Genomic DNA, 19538 nt, shown 5'->3' with positions numbered 1-19538 from the left:
GCGGTTGACACTAAGCTGGGAGCGTGTGTCAATCTGTTGGAAGGGAGAAGGGCTCTGCAGAGAGACCTGGAATGGTTGGATGGATGGACAAAGTCCGATAGGATGAAGTTTAATAAATTCAAGTGCCAAGTCCTGCATTTTGGCTACAATAACCCCCTGCAACATTATAGGTTAGGGACAGTGTGGCTGGACAGTGCCCAGGCAGGAAGGGACCTGGGGGTACTGGTGACAGCAGCTGAACATGAGCCAACATTGTGCCCTGGTGGCTAAGAAGGCCAACAGTATCCTGGCCTGTATCAGGAATTGTGTGGCCAGCAGGAGCAGGGAGGTTATTTTTCCCCTGTACTCAGCACTGGTGAGACCATAACTTGAGTGCTGTGTCCAGTTCTGGGCCCCCCAGTTTAGGAAGGATGTTGAGACACTTCAGCACGTTGAGAGGAGGCAGCGAGGCTGGTGAGGGGCTTGGAACACAAACCCTGTGAGGAACGACTGAGGGAGCTGGGGTTGTTTAGCCTGGAGAAAAGGACTCTCAGAGGTGACCTTATCACTCTCTATAACTTCCTGAAAGTCGATTGTAGTCAGATGGGGGTTGGTCTCTTTCTCCAGGCAGCAACTGTCAGAACGAGAGGACCCAGTCTCCAGCTGTGTCAAGGGAAATATAGGTTGGATATTAGGAAAAAGTTTTTTGCAGAAGGAATGATAAAGTAGTGGAATGGTCTGCCCGGGGAGGTGGTGGAGTCACCATTCCTGGATGTGTTTAAAACAAGACTGGATATGACACTCAGTGCCATGGTTTAGTTGATATGTTAGGGCTGGGTTGGACTCAATGATCTGAAGGTCTCTTCCAACCTAGTCATTCTGTGAATTCAGTAGATAAATTTTTAATGCTTAGCTTTTGGTTGTCATCCATAGTATACTCATTAGTCAGCAGAATGCAGTAGGGATGTTCCCCTTCTCCTAAAAAAATAAAGGCAGGTTACTTAAATGTTCATGGAGTTATACTGCTGCAGTCAGATTAAAAACTGTCTCCAAGGAAAGTCTGCTGGAAGGCTTTAAAATTGTATTGAATGTCTAAAGTCCTTCAGTCAAGTTAGGTAATATAACTGAAAAAGCAGAGCACTGGAATAGAAGGAAATGTAGCAATTGCATTTTATAATTTTTTTCTCTATTGAAGTATAATTTTAGTTTCCCTTCTTTGTGGTGAAATTTTCCGTATGTTGACTGTCAGATGGAGAAGTTCACCAAAGTCATTGGGTCCTTCAGGAGTGACCTCGCCAGTTTCTGTAAAGGGGTTGGCCTCTGCTCATTTCTGCATTTTTACTTATTGGTCAATACTGCTTTGTTCAACAGAAAACATGTAGAGTATTAGTAGGAATCATCTTCCCACTAATGATTCTTCCTTCCTACATTGCATTCTAAGGTTGTTACTTGCATGAATAATAATATGTATGATTTTCATCTCAGATCTTTGTAAGATGCTGGAGTTTGTGTCATAACCTGAGGTTGCGAGCAAGCACACTGACAAAAATTCTCCTTCGGAAATAAGGCAGCTGCAGCACCTTAAGGAGACCTTTGTCTGTGGGTTTAAAAACTGAAATAAGCTTTAAGCATTATGCCCAATGGAGTTCCAGTTTTCTATGCCTTGGATGCAGCAGAAGGGGATCTTGTAGGGGGTATTTTCTGGGGACTCAAATAATCTGACAGGGCATGGAATGTTTGTGGGGATGTCAGGATAATGTGCAGCTATAACTATTGTTTGTGGCTATTCTGGAGCAACAAGTGTAGAGTGGTCAGTTGGGCTTTTTTTGCAAATATAAATTTACTGTCCCTGTGGTAAATGTTCATTACTTATGAACACTTCTGATTTTTTTCTGATGTATATTCTGATTTTTAGCTCAACATAAGTCAGGGGTTTTTTTTTACTTTTTCCACAGCAATCAACACCCACAGTCCAGAGATTTTTGAGAGTGGAACTATAGATGTATATTTGTGCCTTCATGCTGGAATGATGGTACCATTTTGTATGTGTGCCTAATGTCATAAATGCATGGGCTTGTGTGCTGTGTCTCTTGCAAAGAGACAAATGATGTATATCCCATCAAGCAATGGTGCTTGCCTTAGTTCTTGGAATAATTGCTGTTTGGAGCAATTATTCCAAGAACTAAGGGTTCTGTTCAGTATTAACAGGTTTTAAAAATGTTTCAGGACTTGTTTAACGTATGTTTTGTTGTCTTTTTCTTTTAGGTGGCCTGGCTTTAGCTCAAGTACTTTTCTTTTATGTGAAATATCTGGTTCTGTATGGTGTTCCTGGCCTCCTCCTTCAAATGGATGGACTCAAACCTCCACCTCTGCCTTGCTGTGTGAGCCTGATGCACAGTTTCACTAAAATGTGGAGGTTAGTCATTGTTGCTTTTTGGCAGTTTATTGCTGATACATGGCAGTCAGTAAGAGCATGCATGTGTGTTCATGCTCACATACACGTTTGCTTTCCCATCCTTGTGCTTTTTCTCTCACCCCCATTATTCATCTTTAGTGCTTTTGAAATGGTCTTGCATGTGATGGTTACTTTTTTCACACTGTGGAGGGATAAGGACCAGTACCCTTCTTAGCATTTTTATCCTTTTAATTATTAGAATTAGACTCAGCCTACCTAGTTAATATAGCAATTATTTTTCCAGTTATCTATTACATTATTTTTTTTCAGTCTGGGTCTAAACCTCACATTTCAGCTTGAAATTCTTCCAGAGATTGAAAATAAATGCTTGATTTTTGACATGAAGAAAGCAGTAGTTATAATATTTTAATATGTAGAGTCATATGGTAGAGGAGTCTTGAGCGTGTTAAAATACTATGAAAATGGTACTTGTTTATAAAGTAGGATGAATTTTTGGATCTGCTTTTCTTTTAAGGGAGTTTCAGCGCAATATTTCTTCAAAAACTATGAATTTTATATCTTACGCCTACTTTAAATCAGTGTTCACAGAAATATTTTTACTCAAAACTGTCTCCCAGGTGGATTCTGCCTAATGTTTACCTTCTGTACAAGGGTGGATTCACTTGATCTCTCTCCTCCCTTGTTATCCTCTGCACTATCCAATATTCCTTCAGGCTTGTGGGATTCTGTGCCTCAGACTTCTAAAAACACACCCCTATTGATTTAGACTTGTCAGTCTTTTAGTGCAGGGGCTTCTCTCCTGTTGTGCTGGTGCAGAGCCTGTCAGAGTGGCGCTTACTCCATCTTGTCTCTGACTGCTTTGCAATATGAACAAAGCTTTTAATTTTAGTCATAAAAACATTTGGCCTGCTGTTATCAGAGTTTTATTGGATAAGATTTTAATTTTGTTTTCAGCTTGCAGCTAGCTGTAACAAGAAGGCTTTATAGCTATAGTAGTTGGCAAGTATAGATCTGAAGTATTCAAAGAAATGCAGCAGGAAAAGAGTGCAGTGATCAGATGAATTATTAAAAACTATTTGAGCTACTAACAACTGCTTTGGTTTAAATGCTCTTTCAGAGTTTGCACTGAACTTATGACCTCCAGAGTTAATATAGAAATCTGTCATTTTTACCAGGCACTCTCATGAGAACAGCACCTCTTGGCCTGCTGGCCCTTGTAGGCAGAGTTGCAAATAGCAGCAGTTTTTCCCCTTTGTCAGTTCTTATTCCAGGGAATCTGTGTATTGCACTGGATGTGCCAAGTGAAAGTGAACTTCAGCACAAACCCTAATGACACTGCTGTGCCAGGTAGTTGTAACAGGCTGTGAAAAATGCTCTGCACCTGCAGATGTGTGTGGGGTATCACAGTAAAAAACTTGGACATTCCTTAAAATATTTGTAACTCTTGCATGAAAATTGAAACTAGTATCTAAGGAGAAAACTTTTCTTTATAGAAAGAAAAGGTGTCAGGTACTGATATTTATCTTTTGCTCAATTATTTAATTTATAGCAAGCATTCATTGCCAGAAGTAATAAAATTGCTTCACAGATTGAATTTGTTTGCTTTGCATGTTGAAAAAAAAGTCAGTTAATATATACCCGACTTGATTTCTTGCTCTCAAAGCTCTACAGTAGTGGATTTTTCTGTAGCTGCTGTGTTATGGGTCATTCTCAATTATCTAAGGAGCTTTGTGAATGCCCTGAATTATGATGTCCTTATACAGTTAAACTCTTCAAATGCTCTACCCAGAGGCTTTGCAGTCTAATGTGGTGTATTGGTATGTTGTATAGGAGTGTTGTGTTAGAAGTAGGAGTAGCCTTTATTTCTGAACTATATGGCTGAACAGGACAGAAAGTTTGCAAATTATGGGTTTAGCATAAAACAAGTGAAGAAAGGGGAAAGTAAATGGCTCATGTTGTGAAGCTTTATTAACCATGACACTGTGTTTCTAAATGCATTTTGATAATTTGTGCATACAAGACTTTAACAGGAATGATCCTGACAACTTTATCTACTTTATCATTATTAATAAGTTAAAATATTAAATTGCCATGTTTAGTTTTAAGCTGGTAGAGTGAGATTTGTACCAAACTGTTTTCATTGAATGGTAGTCTGGTAAAGCTTATTAAAGACTTCTTAGGGCCTGGTTGGGAAATGGAGTGGATTGGAATGATCCAGATGACACCGCTCTTACCTTCTCTCTGCCATCAGGGACACTGCTCAGAAGAAAAGTGCTTATGTATGCTTGGCTTACTCTTCCCCGTCTTGCTGGTATCCACTTGAGAATACTGTCAGAAACATGTTGTCTGGATTTTCCAAGGAATATGTTGTCTGGATTTTCCAAGGCCCAGTATTACTATTTCTGTCTCAAATTTTTTAGCAGTGCACATTTTGAAGGAGAGAAGGTAGCCTGGAGAGAAAGACACCATGAATGTCACAATGTAAGGAATACAAATATGCTACTAAGGAGCCTTACACCACCACCTGGTGTCCTTAGAGCATTGCAGCAAAGCTTTTGATCTGATCTCTCCAGACCAGTGTCACTTCTAGTCAGTACATGCTGACATAATTCACTGTGATTCAGCACTTGGAAGAGTTTTCAGACAGGAAGGTAAGAAAAATACCACAGCGTGCCTAAAGTTGTCCCAAGTTTCTCTAGACCTGAAAAGCAAAGCAGGTGTTAAAAAAACCAAATCAAGTAGTCTGCCTCTCTATTTATGGTACTAAACAATAAACCAAATCGTGTCCATTCAAACCTCAAAATAAAAGACTTTAATTAAAAAAGTTATCAAGCCTATGATAGGTTCTCCCTAATTCACATTTAATTAGAACAATCTCTAGAGTCAAAAAATTATCAATCTTGTTGGCTGTCTCAAGACAAATACAGGTGTTGAATGTGTTACTCTGGTTTCATTTTATCAGGATATCATTAGCTTGCTAAATATGCAGCTGCATAGCTAATAAATGCATGATAAATACACTGCTATTTAAAAGCTTTATCATAACTGTGAAAAGGAGTCCTGATTTCCTGAGAGGATAGCAGTTCAGTGGCATGCAATCTTAGTTTTTAATGTTTGCTTTACCTTAAGCCATGATGAATTAAAACTTAGTTTTTGTTACCAAGATTAAAATCAAATTGTGGGAGAGAACCAATGTTGTCAGACACTTGTGCTTTTAAAGAATTAGTCATGGCTGATGCTTGCCACACAACTTCCTAGGTGGAGGGGTGAATTGTGTAGTGCAACTAGAAGTAGTTGTGCTACTGCTGAAACTTGCAAATTGAAACTTCAATATGGAAAAAATATTCTAGTGGAGGAGTAATGGTTTGGAAACTACAGAAACAAAAGATAGTACATAACTAAATCCTATGTCAATTTTGACATACTGGTAAATTATCTTGACAATGTATTCCACAGAGGAACTTGTGAGTTTGTAAATTAGGACAACAGTTAGCTCAGCTGCTGTTCATGGAAAAATAATCATGTTTCCATTTTTGGTTTTTTTTAATACTGTTACGGAGTGTGACTGCAACAAAAATGTTGCACACATTAGTTAGGTGTGTTTTGCCATGCCGTGTGAACAGCATGACATAAAGCCCCCAGTTACTTCTGGTCATAGACTGACTTGACACGTGCAGAAGCACAATACCTTGATGATGTTCAGGGGGCTGGAGCACTTTGCTTATGCAGATGGTTTGAGAGAGTTGGGTTCAGCCTGGAGGACTGAAGGCTCCAGGGAAACCTCAATGCTTATACAAAAGAGGGAGAGAGACCCTTTTATGCAGGCCGATAGTGATAGACAATGGCAAATGGTCTTAAAGTGAAAGCGGAGAGGTTTAAATTAGATGCTGAAAATCAAATGAGGCACTGGAATTTTCCAGAGAAGTTGTGGATGCTCTATCCCTGGAAGTGTTCATGGCCAGGTTGGACGGAGTCCTGATCAACTTGGTCTAGTGAGAGGTGTCCCTACCTGTCAGGGACATTTAAACTAGATTATCTTTAAAGGTCCCTTACAACCCAAACAATTCTGTGATTCCATGACTTCTTCTGTGTCTTTCCACCTTGAAATCTTGTCATTCTCAAGTATCCTAAACTAGTTTGGAGACAAGTGTGTTGGGGATGAATTGTGCTAAAACTTGATGCATGTTTAAAGTAGGTTAGTCTCAGCAAGAGGCTTTTCAAGAAGGCAGGCAGAAGTAGCATGTGAGACATAGATTTCAGTGTAAACAGTAGAATTTATCTAGAATAAAGAATAAATTTTCTTCTATGTAGAATAAAGAAAACGAAGTTGAAGAAAGCTGCCAGAGGAAAATAAAAAAAAAATGCAGTGATAAAGATCAGATCATTTCCAACTACCATGTTTTAAGTTCTGGATTCTACTCTGTATTTAACACCCTGATTTTTGATAGACAACAGTCTGACATAAGGCAACTCTTGATTTTCTTGCATGCTTAAGGGGTGGACTAGAAGGGCTGTATTTTGCATGTACAGACACACACACTTCTATATGAACAAGTTAAATTTATGCCAGTGATGTTTTAGTGACATCCAAAAATGGCATCTGGGTTGTGATTTGTAAGAAATTGTCTGCCATTTAGTTTACTGGCCTTGTTACTGCTAAAGATTATTTGCCTGACAGGAAAAAAAGTGGTCTTTGTGTAAGATGTCAGTGAATTGCTTCAAATTATGGATTACAGTCTGCTTTGGGTTTATCACATTCTTGGCTATAATGATGCCATAGAAAAAATATCTACAGATAAAAATGTAAGTTTGTTTGCATTTGTTTCTTCCCTATTCTTTTTGCCTGCTTTTACTGTTGATCATGAAACTTTCCTCCTTCTAGAAACAATTCCTTATATGTCTGTCAAAAAGGACATTGCCAGGGTTTTTTTCCCTTTGTTTTGGACTGTTCTGGGAAAAGACAAGGCTGACACTCATGTTATGTGTGAGTGTGAGCACAAGAGATCACTGTGACCACATGCAATAATTTTGAAATGATGACTAGCCTGAAAAAACTTATCATCTTTTATTTCTGGCTTAAACTCTTGATAGTATTGTTCAATTGCCTGTTAGTTTATGGTGAGGACTGAAATAGATATTTAAGAAAGGAAAATATACTTCCTGACCTGTAAAGTAATTACTTGAGTGCTTGTTCATCTGTGCTTCTTATGGTCTCAACCAGTTTGACACGTACTTTCTGTTCTTTGGGCTTCTGATTTTTAGTAGTGGAATAAATAATCTTGGGAATTAGCTTGTTAAGCATATCAAGACAAGAAAGATGCTGAAAGGCTTTGTAAAACAGCATTAAGGAAACTTAAATAAAATCAGAAGTGGAGTTTGTCAGTGCTTGTCTTGGAAAGCTTGCCTCCTTAAATTCCCAAATAGCCCATGTTTGGCACAAGTTAACCAAACATAATTGTGTGTAACAATAGCAAGTGTAGCTGTGCTGCAGATCTGTGTAGTCAGGATGACATCCCTGCCTCTGGGCTCAGAGTAGTGTACCTTTGTGTGTTTAGGGGCTTGTCCTCCAACAAATGGTGAAAGGTTCACTCTTTCTGTTTGGGTCTTGTAGTGCTATTTTGTTGTGGTTTTTCTGAATAGGCTGATGGATGGTCTGAAATAGGAGGTAGCAGATTTTTCTCCCCAAATTTCTCCTTCCTATGAGTTTAGTTCTCTGATTACATGTTTGCAAGAACTGCAAAGTGCTGTTGTGCAGCCTGTCATTTGGAGGTAATTGCAGGGCAAAAAGGAATGATGATAGGTTAAACTTCTTTACATGGCAGGTATCCTCAGGAGTAGTTAAGTTACCAAGCCTTGAAAAATTTGCGTGAGGGAAGGAGAGGCAGGCAGTGAAAAGAAACTCCACATCTCCATGGCAGATGGAAGGAGGGATTCAGCATGAATCACCCAAAGCCTGGTAAAAATTTGAATGGCACATCCAGATCTGTGGCTCACACCTGCTGCCTACCCTGCTGTAGAAGGGGTTGCAGCAGCTGCTTTCCGAAGCTGTAGGACCTCCTGTGATGTTCTGTGCTTGGGAAGAGGGTCTGTCTGGGGGTTAGAGCCAGGAGTGCTGGACAAGCCTACTTGTACTATGACCAGACAATCTCATTTTCAGTGCTATGATTAGCCTATCAGTCGGCTTCAAGAGGATCAGGTATTTTCCAGGTGATTTGTTTTGTGTTTTTCCTACAGGTCTAGGCAGCTATGCTTTTGAAAGCACTCAAAGGTAAGGTAATAGATAAATCCAAACTCCATGTTTGTGATGGGAAGTACCGAGCAGCTGGACTGAGAGACAAGAAAAGAAATGACGTGCTTATGCATATTTTCCTTTCCTTTAAAGTTTAGGATTGTCTCTCCTTGTACATTTTTACCCTTTGGTGTTTTCAAAGAAGGAAGATGTCCAGTATGTTGTAGACAGTGTATCAGGTAGAGTAAATGTCTCTTAATTATCTAGCTTCTCACTGCTTTTAGACTTAAAAAATGTTAATGCTGCAACATTTCTATTCCAAAATCAAAAGGCGTCTCTTCCCTACTGTGTTCTGGAGGTGATATTTTGAATATGAAAACAGATTATTTAAAAGGCATGCTTGAACTAAATGCACTTATGCCCATGGTGTTGAAACAGTCTAGTGCTCATGAGTAAAGGAGAATTTTATTGCAAGTTAAGATTATTGCCAAAGTGTGCAGAAGCCCTTGTCTGCAGACTTTAACACTGTGAAATCATAGGATTAGGTTTCTTGTCCTGTCTGTACAAGTGCACTGGATCAGATCACAAATCAGTAAAAATAACATAAGACCAGTTGTGTTATGGAAAGCTTGTGTGCCTAGAGAGGTGGGTGGTGTGCTTTAAAACGCTTGAAGAATATTAAGTTTTCATTCTTGAGAAGATTTTAACATGGTCTTTGAGGATGCTGAGTGTGAATCTTGGAAAGTGCTCTTCTTCCTTCTGTTGATACATAAAGTAAGGCAGGTCTCCCTGTATGTCCTTGCCCTCTACAATTCCTGTGGTATTCCAAAGCAGAATGATTTGGTGTTAAATACACAGTCACAGTGTGGACTGACAGGTAGAGTTGAGGAAAGCTCTTCCTAGGCAGTGGAGTTAGAAGTAACCTCTAAAAATTGCATCTGCTTGCCAATACCTGAATACTTCTACTTCTTGCCAAAACCTTGGCTGTTTCATTGCAGAATTAGTGCATATCTTTAATTGTGGAATAACTTGTTTTAAAGTTTAAAAATAAGTATCCCTGATTTACTGTATTTTTTGTTAATTGTGGTGATGCTTAAAGCTGAGTATTGATCTGTGTTGTTTCCAGCAAAGATGTCACCTGAATATATGAAAGTTCTGGCCTAGTTAGCCATTCTTTCTCTCATTGATGGAGACAAAAGATTTAACTGCTTTTGATGTCAGCTAAGTTGGTGCATGTTGCAGTTACCTACTGTACTGTACAATTCAATTTGCTGGTAATATCAAAGCTTTGAAAGGCTCCTTAAATCTCTTCAATAGAGAAAAAAATCTGTTACTCTGGAGTGTACAAAGTGCAGTAATAAGGCATCCTAATCCTTCTTGGCTCTAAATTACATAATTATTGGGAATTTGTTTGTGTAATGACTGCATTGTCACTGTAATTGGAAATTGCTGGGATTTTTAGCAATCAAGCTAAGCCCACCTACTGCTCTTCACCTGTGAAGCCCCATTGCTCACTGTATTTGAAATGAGCTCTGTGTAGATACAAACTATTACTGCTGCTCACATTTGGCAGGCAGCGCTCTGCCTGCTCACAACTACTGTAGAAAATGAGTAATGGCTGTTAATAAACTTGTTTGCTCTGTTTGCAGTAGAGATCTCACAGTAATTGGACAATCACGCTGCGGTGCAGGAGCCTGACGTGACAAAGACTGAGGGAGAACTTTCCCTGTGGGAGTTTGCCACTAATGGGCATTAGGTTTCATCCACTCTCCATGAGCTACTGTAAGCTTTTGAAGAATTGTGGAAGGTATAAAATTAAAGTAATATTTCTTCTGAAGGGTTGTAGGAAAGATTAGCAGAATACAAATGAGACTTCTCTTTTTAAAAAAGTGTTTGCTGAGCTGAATCACCAAGATCCAATGATTGGATATCTGAGAAACAGAACCAATTTATAATTTTAAAACCTCCCAAGTAGGCAGACTTGTGTGTAATTCACATAAACACTGGCAGTGGTTGATGCCTGCTGAATGTTCTGCTTCTCTTTCTGTCCAGGAGATTACAGGGGTAAGGAGGAGTTGCTGCCTAGAATCATTAAAACTTTCCTCAGTCTTTCTGGTAATACAAGTTCTGCCTTTAAACTGAAATAAAACAACAAAACACATTAGGTCATGAGTTCAGTTTGTAGGCTGGAGGCCACTAGCATCGTGAACTGTTTTTCTGTGGTCCTCAAAAGAGCTTTCTCCTTGTGGGTGTCTTATTGTAGTTTATTTTTACTATGCAGATCTCCAGCCTGAGTTGCCAGCTAATAACTGAAACTGTGCAGATGAAGCTTGGAGACTTACTAATAGTTTCTACTTGGAGGTGAGAGTGTGTCTAACAAAATACACACTGAAGTTGGACTGTATCCTGCATTATACAGACTGTCCGGAGTTAGTCCAGGTATATTTCTGCTTCCCTTGAAATCAGTGAGGGTTTTGTGCTGATTTTGTTGGTGTAAGGATTTCGCTGTGGATTTCCACCATTCTCATGGGTACAGGAAGCCCTAGCTTCTCCCTGTGATGGTATGCAGTAAATACTTTCCAAATAAAATGTTTAGGGCTTTACCTTAAAGTCATCACACATTTACAGAGGACTGTTTCTGTGAAGTAATGTGAATGTTGGTGCATTTGCCATATTGGTGCTACAGAGCACTTCCAGCACTGAGCAGGAACCTCTGTGTGGAGGCATCCAGCACAGGCACAACAGTGGCAGCTTTGGTTATTCTAATAATGGAGTAAACCAAAAGGCAAGTTGGTATACTGCTGAGTCATTCCAGGAGGAAGCACCACAGAGATTCAAAGTGTTTTATCTAAACATGAAATGTTAAAATTCCAGTGTCCTTAAGCAAGTGTCAGAGAATGATAAAGATACCTTCATGTATACTCAAGTTCTGCTTATTATTGCTGTAACAAGAAATTGTTTGTCAAAGAAATGATATAAAAGCATTTGACAGTCTTCATATTTCCTTTTTCAAATAGCATAGATTTTTATTTTTACTTTTAGGTGCAGTTTTACATTGAAATAAAAGCAAGCTGCTACTAGTTTACTGCATTGCAGATGGTTAAAGTCAAAGCTTGCAAACAAGAGAGTCCATTGAAGCTTGAGATCTAGGCTTAGCAGGTTCTTAAGATCTTGATATTTACAAGAACATTGAATTCACTTAAACAGGAATTTTATCATAAGATTGAGCTATGATTTGGTTTTTTCTAAGTTGCATGGTAAGAATGGAGATGTATCAGAAATGATAGGATTTGCTGGATGGTAGGAATGCCGAAAGAGCTCCACATATCCATTCGTTCCCAATTTCACTACTGTATTAGTGGGCAGACTAAAATCTGTATGTGGGTGGAATTCACTAAGTGTCTTGCACAAATTGAAAGGCTAATCTTGAAATGAGAGCTCCAAAAACATCCTTGTGTATGACAAAAGAGTCCCCAGAAAAATGTTTAAATGTGATTTTAAAGGCTCGGTGTCCAAAAGTCTATTCTCTAGTTAAGATAATAGATAAATCCAAACTGATTGTTGTATTGGTCTGGGTTGCATTTTTCATTAGGCATCTCTGTCTTCATTTTAAAACCTAATACTGCTACACAATAGTCACAGTTTGAATGAATATTTTCAGTTTGCTTACTGTGTTTATCTCTCCTGCAAAATCTTTTGTGACAATTTAATTGTTATTTTTCTATTTGAAGTTGTGCATCAGCTTTCTAAATAGCGTATTCAAGTACGGAGGCAGTTATGTTATTTAAAAGAAGAATTGTGCTGCTTGTCACTGAAGAAACAAGCTTTACCTGAAACCTACACCTTCATAGCAAACTTGCAGAAAACTGAATGAATGCAAGCCATGGACAGGCAAAAGTGTCTTTTAAAAATATAGATGACTTTCCCAGATGTTTATTTAAAAATGAAGATGATGGTGAATCAATTGGAAGCAGTCACTGCTTGAAAAATACTCTGTTTGGTAGGCTGTAGCCCCTCCAGGGGATTTGCTTTAGCAGAGTTTTATAGCTCATTGAGACATTAAATGATAGCACTTAGAAAACCTGCATATAGACTTCCGTATCTGCTTTCCTGGTAGTAATCTGACTCTTCAGACAAGACACAAAAATTGTTTCAGGTTCACATTGCACACTTGTAATTATTTGAAATTTGGAAGCACTCATCTTTAAGGCCTTGCATGCTGGGGAGGTTGCTGCAGGCAGCATTGGGAAAAAAAACGTGAGCAGATATACAAGAACCCAGAGAAATAGTTCTGGGAAAAAAGGAGAATTCCTTTTAGAGTCTTTTGGGCACCCCTGCTGTAAGGGATTGATTGAGAAAGAGGGACCATGAAGCAACTTCAGTGCTGTGTCAGTGAAAGCAGCTTTCATTCAGACTCCTCAGTCTCCAGTGCAAAATATTCTGGTGTGGGAGAGACTCTTGGTCAGCAGCTTACTGGCTAAATGCCACGTTTATTTGCCAAGACAGCTAATGGAAGTGCTGGTCTTGCAAACACTTCTGCAATTAAATACACTGCTCTGAGGATAAGGGAATGAGTTTGACTTTCTAGCGTCAAGTTTAGCCACATTTTAAAAGGAGGGGCCAAGAACCATTGTTGAAGCATTGCAGCACCTAAAATGCTTTTTTAAAGAGGTGTTGAATACCCAGAGTAGCAAAGCTATGATATATAACCCACTTGTTGGATTTCATCACTGCCATAGATGGCAACCAGGCTGATTTGAAGAGATTTAAGTGCAGTTATATTGTTTGCTCCAGCAAAGTCCTGTCCTGCTTATAGAAATTACACCGTTCCTTTCTGCATTCACAACTGTTTATGTTCAGTGGCAACATGACTGTTTTTAAGGTGTCTGGGATATTTCTGTCTACAATGCAATGCAGTCATGCAGTCTCTGGGTACACAGTGTCACATTTGCCTGTCTCCATGTACATCTTTCTGAAATCCGTGGTTAGCTAAATACTTCCCAGATTATGCTGCACACTGCCTGATTTGCTGTACTTTGTTTTCAGGCATAGTGTGCAGCTCAGCAGTCCTGGGGGGAACTGACAGAAAATAAAGCTGTACTGGTTTCTCTTTAGTACCTGGCTTAAAAATTTGGATGTACAAAATCAGAGTTGGGCAACTAAAATTATTGCAATTGGTTTCATAAAATATGGCTTTAGTAGCTGGCTTAACTTTATGTTGGTTCTTGTAATCTTGGCATGTGCTCAGTATTTACATTTTTTTATATCATTGTAAATCCTTGGGAACAACCAGACTTTTTGAGATCAGGGTCCTTTAGTCATCATACTGGAATTGTGAATTGTAGTCCCTAACACAGTTAATGAGTAGCAATTTTCATCTCGGCAATCTGTGGGGTCAAGTCCTTAAATACCATACGCTGGCATAACTTGATTGAATATAAAAGCTGTGTACTAGAGGCTCACACAATTCCTCTTTTGAGGAACCAGCATTTAGACTTCAGTTAAAGGAAGGCACAGCTTTGTGGGAAGTGGGATTGTAAGCAATCATCTGGATGCTATGTGCTTACAATTTTTAAATTTTTCCTCCATCATCTTTGTTCTGAATGCAAATTTGAAGACAGGTTGTTGCATAATGCATTTAGCTTTCAGAGCAGAAACTGCACGTCTGAAATAATTTTGAAACCTCTGACTGCAATCATACACCTTTCTCCTGCAGGTGCATTTTCAGGGATTGTATTTTGGAAAGGGTCTCTGTTGGTTTAGTGTATGTATATTATTGGTCACCAGTCTGTAGCTGATATACTGGGAAAACATAAGTTTGCTTATGGAGGATTGGGTGTAATGTTTTGTTGAATTGTATCAAACTAGTGCTTCCATGCTTGAGAAAAGCATGAAAGTTGTGTAAGAACTGTGATCCAGAACTGCCCTTCAGGGGAGCAGAATTAGGAATGCTTTTATGAAGAAAGTATCTGTTAAATTGTCTGTACTGTCGATAATGATTATGAAATATATTTAACCTCAATCTCCCCTTTATTGTTCCTTTGGCTAGTTAAGATTTTGCTTTGTTCTAAGACCATTGCTGTTTTGATAAACTAGATTTTATGTATTTCTCCAAAATTTGAAATACTATATAGCTATTGACCTTTGAGCAGTGTAGAGAATTTAACTGGTAAATAATTTTTTACTCATATTGCTAAGGATGTCCTGTCTCTTATTATTTTAGCTTTTGGAAAATGTTTATTTTGAAAAATTACACTCATTATAGGATTTCTGAAACTTAGATAACTGAGGCATTTCTGAAACTTAATGTAACTGAGGCACCCTAAATTGCAAGAACTACCAGCTAAATCCTGTATTTTGCAGGGAGCTACAGGATTTGTAATATCAAGTAAGTATGGGGGTATTTTATAGGCAGTAGATAATCATGTCAGTGTGCATATGGCAGGTCTCATTCTGTGCTGATTGTGGAGGACACTGCCATGCCTGGTGGGTGGAGTTGTCTGTTGAAGGGATCACTATGAAATTTTTTATGCAAATGCATTGTGATTATTTGTTCTCTTTTTTCATTTAATGAAGTTGCTTATTTCACCCCAAGTTGCAGCCTTAACACCGCTGTGCTCTTTTACCCCTTTTTTAACATTTTCATCTGAGAATGGAAAATTACTTGCGTCTGCTAGATCTGTTTCCATTGTTGCTTCACTGTATTTTCACTTTACTTGTCGACTTACCTGCAGTATGTACTTAAATATGAACAAGAATAGTCAAAAGTGTCTGTGGTAGTGTTTTGTCAAAACCAGCCTTCCATAACGCTTTCTTTCAGTGTTTGTGCTTTGCACAATATTTCTATTCATTACGCCAGGTGTATGTAGACGATATCCATAGCCTTAGGTAATGCAACCATTTCTCCCATTTACAATTTGAGCTTGTTCAGCCTTGATAGTCTTGCTTTTGGAACTAATCAATGATACTGTCTCAAAGTGTCTTTAAGATCTATGTGCACACTCAGATGATGCCGTATAATATTGAAATTCTGTTGGTCATAGTGTAGTTGAATCTTAAAGGACTGCTTACACTGTTTAGAATTCAGGATCTTGGGTAGACTGTTGAAATGTATTAGTACAAAATCAAACCTAGGAATAATGGGCACTGTCTATGTAGGCTGAATTATATCTAGTGAGGCCCTGATAATTTTTCCTTCTTGTTATTTATTCTAATAAATTGGTTTTATGCATGTTTATTTTTAATACTTATTAAAAATATTTCACAAAATATCCAATAGCTAAAGCCCAATGAAATAAACTTAGAAAATTTTTCTAATAGTGTTTTAGATATGTTTTATATAAATATATATGCTTTTTAAATAATGTTTCGGAAAGAGTGAATAATGAGGCAAAGAAGGCATGTCTTGGCATCTACAGCAAACTATCTTGTTTTCCCTCCCTGTCTGAACCCACTCTGCCTCAGCTTTGTCCACCCCAATCTCCTTCAGCTCTGATATCTCAAGTTTAGCAGGACCGTTCACTTTTCATGCTTTTGGTAAGCCAAGTCCTTTGGCTTTTGGTTCAGTGTCAAAAGTAGTGATATTTTTATGTTCCACATCCCTGTCCACAAGAGGCTGTGTGTGTATGTCCCATCAGAGACTGTAGCAGATTTGGTGATTGCCTTGGAGAACAGCTGGGAGAACTTGAAAAGGTCAGCCTGGCTGAAGATGTGCAAGGTGGCTCTTTCACATACAGCTCTCTCCTGAAATTCTGCAAGTTTCTTTTTCTCCCTGTCCCAGGAAGAAAAGATTGGTCCTAGGAAGAAAAGATTTGCAGAGCTAAAACTACAGACTGTGTCCAGCTCCAATACAGAAAACTGTCTGTACAACACAGAATATTTTAGTGAAGAGAGGGAGCCAAAATACAGTACAAATCCAGGCAGGAGGAATGCAGAAAGATAACTGGATATACTTCATGCAGTTTAATTGCACAGTTTAATTAAAACAATAATATAAAAGGTGGAATGATTTCAGGAAAGGGTTGTGAAAAATACAGATTTAATGATGATCAGGTACATGTTTCTGGCAGGATGTTTTTCTGTTACAAGGCAGCTTTTCAGTGAGAAATTTGTTGCTCTCCTCTCTACCCTGCTGAACAAGTGGACTTTCCTTCCCTGTTAACTCCTGGAATTTCTGCAGCTCATTTTCTATCTGCTATTATGAGGATGCCATTAACTATCTGATGATTTCTCATGTTCTTTCAGTTAGAAAGCAGCACACAGCAAGCAGTACTGTTCAAATAAAACTGTGTTGTACTCAAAAAGACCAATTAGGTTTTTTGGAACAGAATGCTCAAGAGCTTAGTATATGCCAAAATGCTTTCTATGTATGTGAAATATAAGCCCAGTCCAGAGCAAGTCCAGTACTGGGAATAAGACTCTTGCATTTTCCACCTGTGCCATTATGCACACAGTTAATCTGGGGTTATATGGGTAGACCATAAGGCTGGCACATACTTCAGATATAAGGTAAATGTCTCAAATCAGCAGATACCTTCCTGTAGTGTCAAGGATTTGCTAGTACATTGTTCATGAGCTTGGCTCTCCTGAGTTATCTTTGGAATGGAGGAACCAGAAAAGGGGAAGAAATGCTGACAGCTACTGTCAATGTATGTTGTTGGGGCTGAAGATTTCAGACATGGTTCCTGTAATTTAATGTGATCCAACTTGTACTTACTGTCAGAAGTCCTCAAAGTGAATTTCTTTACTTATGTGAGTGGAACACAATTGTAAGGTCTGCTTCTTGGAAATTCTATATTTGAAGGAGACATAAGGGGATTTTTTTGATGATTCTTTATCATGGAGAGAATTCACAGCAGTCCCTTGCATTTTATTGCGGTACAGAACAGAAAAGGGGAAAGAGATTCCACTGCAGCTTTGCACAGGGGATCTACTTGCATATGACAGAAAATGTGCTGGTGACTAGGTTGCTTACATTATTTCCAGTAACAATATATACACATTTTATGTTTTATGTGTGTTATAATACTCTGAATGTTAATACTTTATTGAATAAATATGCCAATGAGAGATTTGTGAGCTTTATAACATGAACCTAAATCTTTTCATATGATGATCATCTTAAATTTCATGTGTCATCACAGACAAGAAATTGTGCGTTACACTTTTGTTCTTTGCTTTATCAATTCTTTAACTTTATATTTGGTATTATTGTTTTGAAACACAGTGTTTGTACAATACTCAGCAGAGCAGTAATTTTTCATAATTAAAATTTGGTGGATTTTTTTTCTTACAGAAGTTTTGATGTTGGGCTGCATCGCTTTCTGGTCAGGTAAGCTTTTGTCTTCTGTTCATTTTTTAGTATGAAAAACTTTAACTATTTGTCTTGGCTATCTACCCAATGTCACTCTCTAATGAACTTCTTCAGGAAAACATGATTCAGGAAATTTCAGTGGCTGTGAAAATCTCCATTTTTCTTGTATTGAAGAAAAGTTTTTAAAAACTCTTTTCTGCTGGTAACTCTACTACCTTCGTATCTTGTAAAAAGAGATTGAATTTTATAGAAATTTTGGAGTGCGGAGGGGAGTCTTCTATTCTCAACAGAAAAACCAATTTATTCAATGCATGCAATAGGCTATGTTCTGAAGATGAATAAGAAAAGTGGAATCATTGTTTGAGTGCTTTGGCTGATGGTATTTAGAGGGGTGAAGCAATTAAAGCAGGGCACTTCAGCTAGAAAAGGGAGGTTAGTGCACTTGAATTCTACACTGAGAAGCTGTTTTTGCTGTTTAGAGTTTTTCTTGTGGGCAGTCACGAATGTTCACCAAGAATGTGTTTGCCTTCATTTTTAATAAAATACTTATTACCATCTACTGATCTTTACAAAGAAGTGTAGTGTGTACCATGAAAGATTAATTCTTCTGTGGTCTTTGGGCACTTAGAGAATGAATTCTGTCAGTTATTTTATCCACTGAAATGTCTATCAGTGAAGAATTCTACCTTGGAAGAATGAATCCAGTATGTATGAGCCAGAGTATGTTTGGGTCCCACCATAAGGATCAGGTGGTGTCAGCCTTTCCTTGAGTTGGCTTTGCTGCTGAACTCTTTATTTTAGGCTGCTTTGTCCTATTTCCTGGATAAAGACTGTCTTAAGCCTTCACACAGGAGTCCTTGTGGCTTTGATGCAGTGGTTTTTGGCACCAGATACGAGATCATACAAGCCGAGGTGACAAGGAAAATTTGGTTTGTTTTAAGGTTGCACAGGCCAGCCCACTTCTCACAACCTTTAAGCTGTAGGCTTTAAGTTAGGGCTGTTGTTTTTATTTCTTTCTGTGTAACATTACAATGTTTGACAGATAGGTCCCTTCATTAAAGGCATAGTGTCAATATTGCTGAATGTACTTGTGTTTTACAGTTCTTAGACAACTCAATATAAAAATTCTGGTATCAGTTATACAAAATTAGTTACATCTATATTTTGACAAGCAGATTTTGTTTGTAAATAATTGTGTAAGAAATTGAAATCATCGTATTGAGGCATGGTTTTAAAGATGCTACTTTATAAAAGAAATACCGCGTCCAAGAAGGTGGTCTGGGAATGTGTACAACTACTTAACCAAGAGTAGAATCATGGTAAGCTTTGGTGTACTAAGTTTGAGCCCCTGGTAATGCTTCTGCCATAAAATATTTTCGTTTGCTTCATACAAGGAAGAGTCATAAGATATTGTTCTCTCATACAGCATTGCTTTACATCCCAAGGAGATGCAGTATTTGAGTTGTATGTTTGTGTGATCCTGGACTGCAAATAGCCATGGAATTGGTACGAGGTGGATGTCATCTTTGACTAATGTATGATTCAAAGGCAGCTGTGTCCTGTGCAGTTCCTCTTCTAACTTCAGCTTAGTCATTTTCAGT

The 19538-nt window shown here is 38.3% G+C and overlaps 1 protein-coding gene across 3 annotated transcripts in view; it reads left to right on the top strand.

Annotated features, from left to right (window-relative positions):
- Positions 1 to 19538, top strand: part of HHAT (hedgehog acyltransferase) — a 148086-nt gene that overhangs the window by 18066 nt on the left and 110482 nt on the right. For 2 of the 3 annotated variants that reach the window (XM_066178350.1, XM_066178352.1), the window contains exons 8-9: positions 2245 to 2395; positions 17920 to 17955. In XM_066178350.1, the coding sequence (XP_066034447.1) occupies positions 2245 to 2395; positions 17920 to 17955 (187 nt within the window). The remainder of the gene's footprint in view (positions 1 to 2244; positions 2396 to 17919; positions 17956 to 19538) is intronic. The other variant, XM_066178351.1, reaches the window with a different exon arrangement.

The sequence above is a fragment of the Chamaea fasciata genome, unplaced genomic scaffold, assembly GCF_029207755.1.
Source record: "Chamaea fasciata isolate MVZ Bird 193981 ecotype frontalis unplaced genomic scaffold, bChaFas1.0.hap1 SCAF_3, whole genome shotgun sequence".
NCBI lineage: Eukaryota > Metazoa > Chordata > Aves > Passeriformes > Sylviidae > Chamaea > Chamaea fasciata.
The sequence above is the reverse complement of the archived record's forward strand: the minus strand, read 5'-3'. Positions and strand labels throughout refer to the sequence as shown.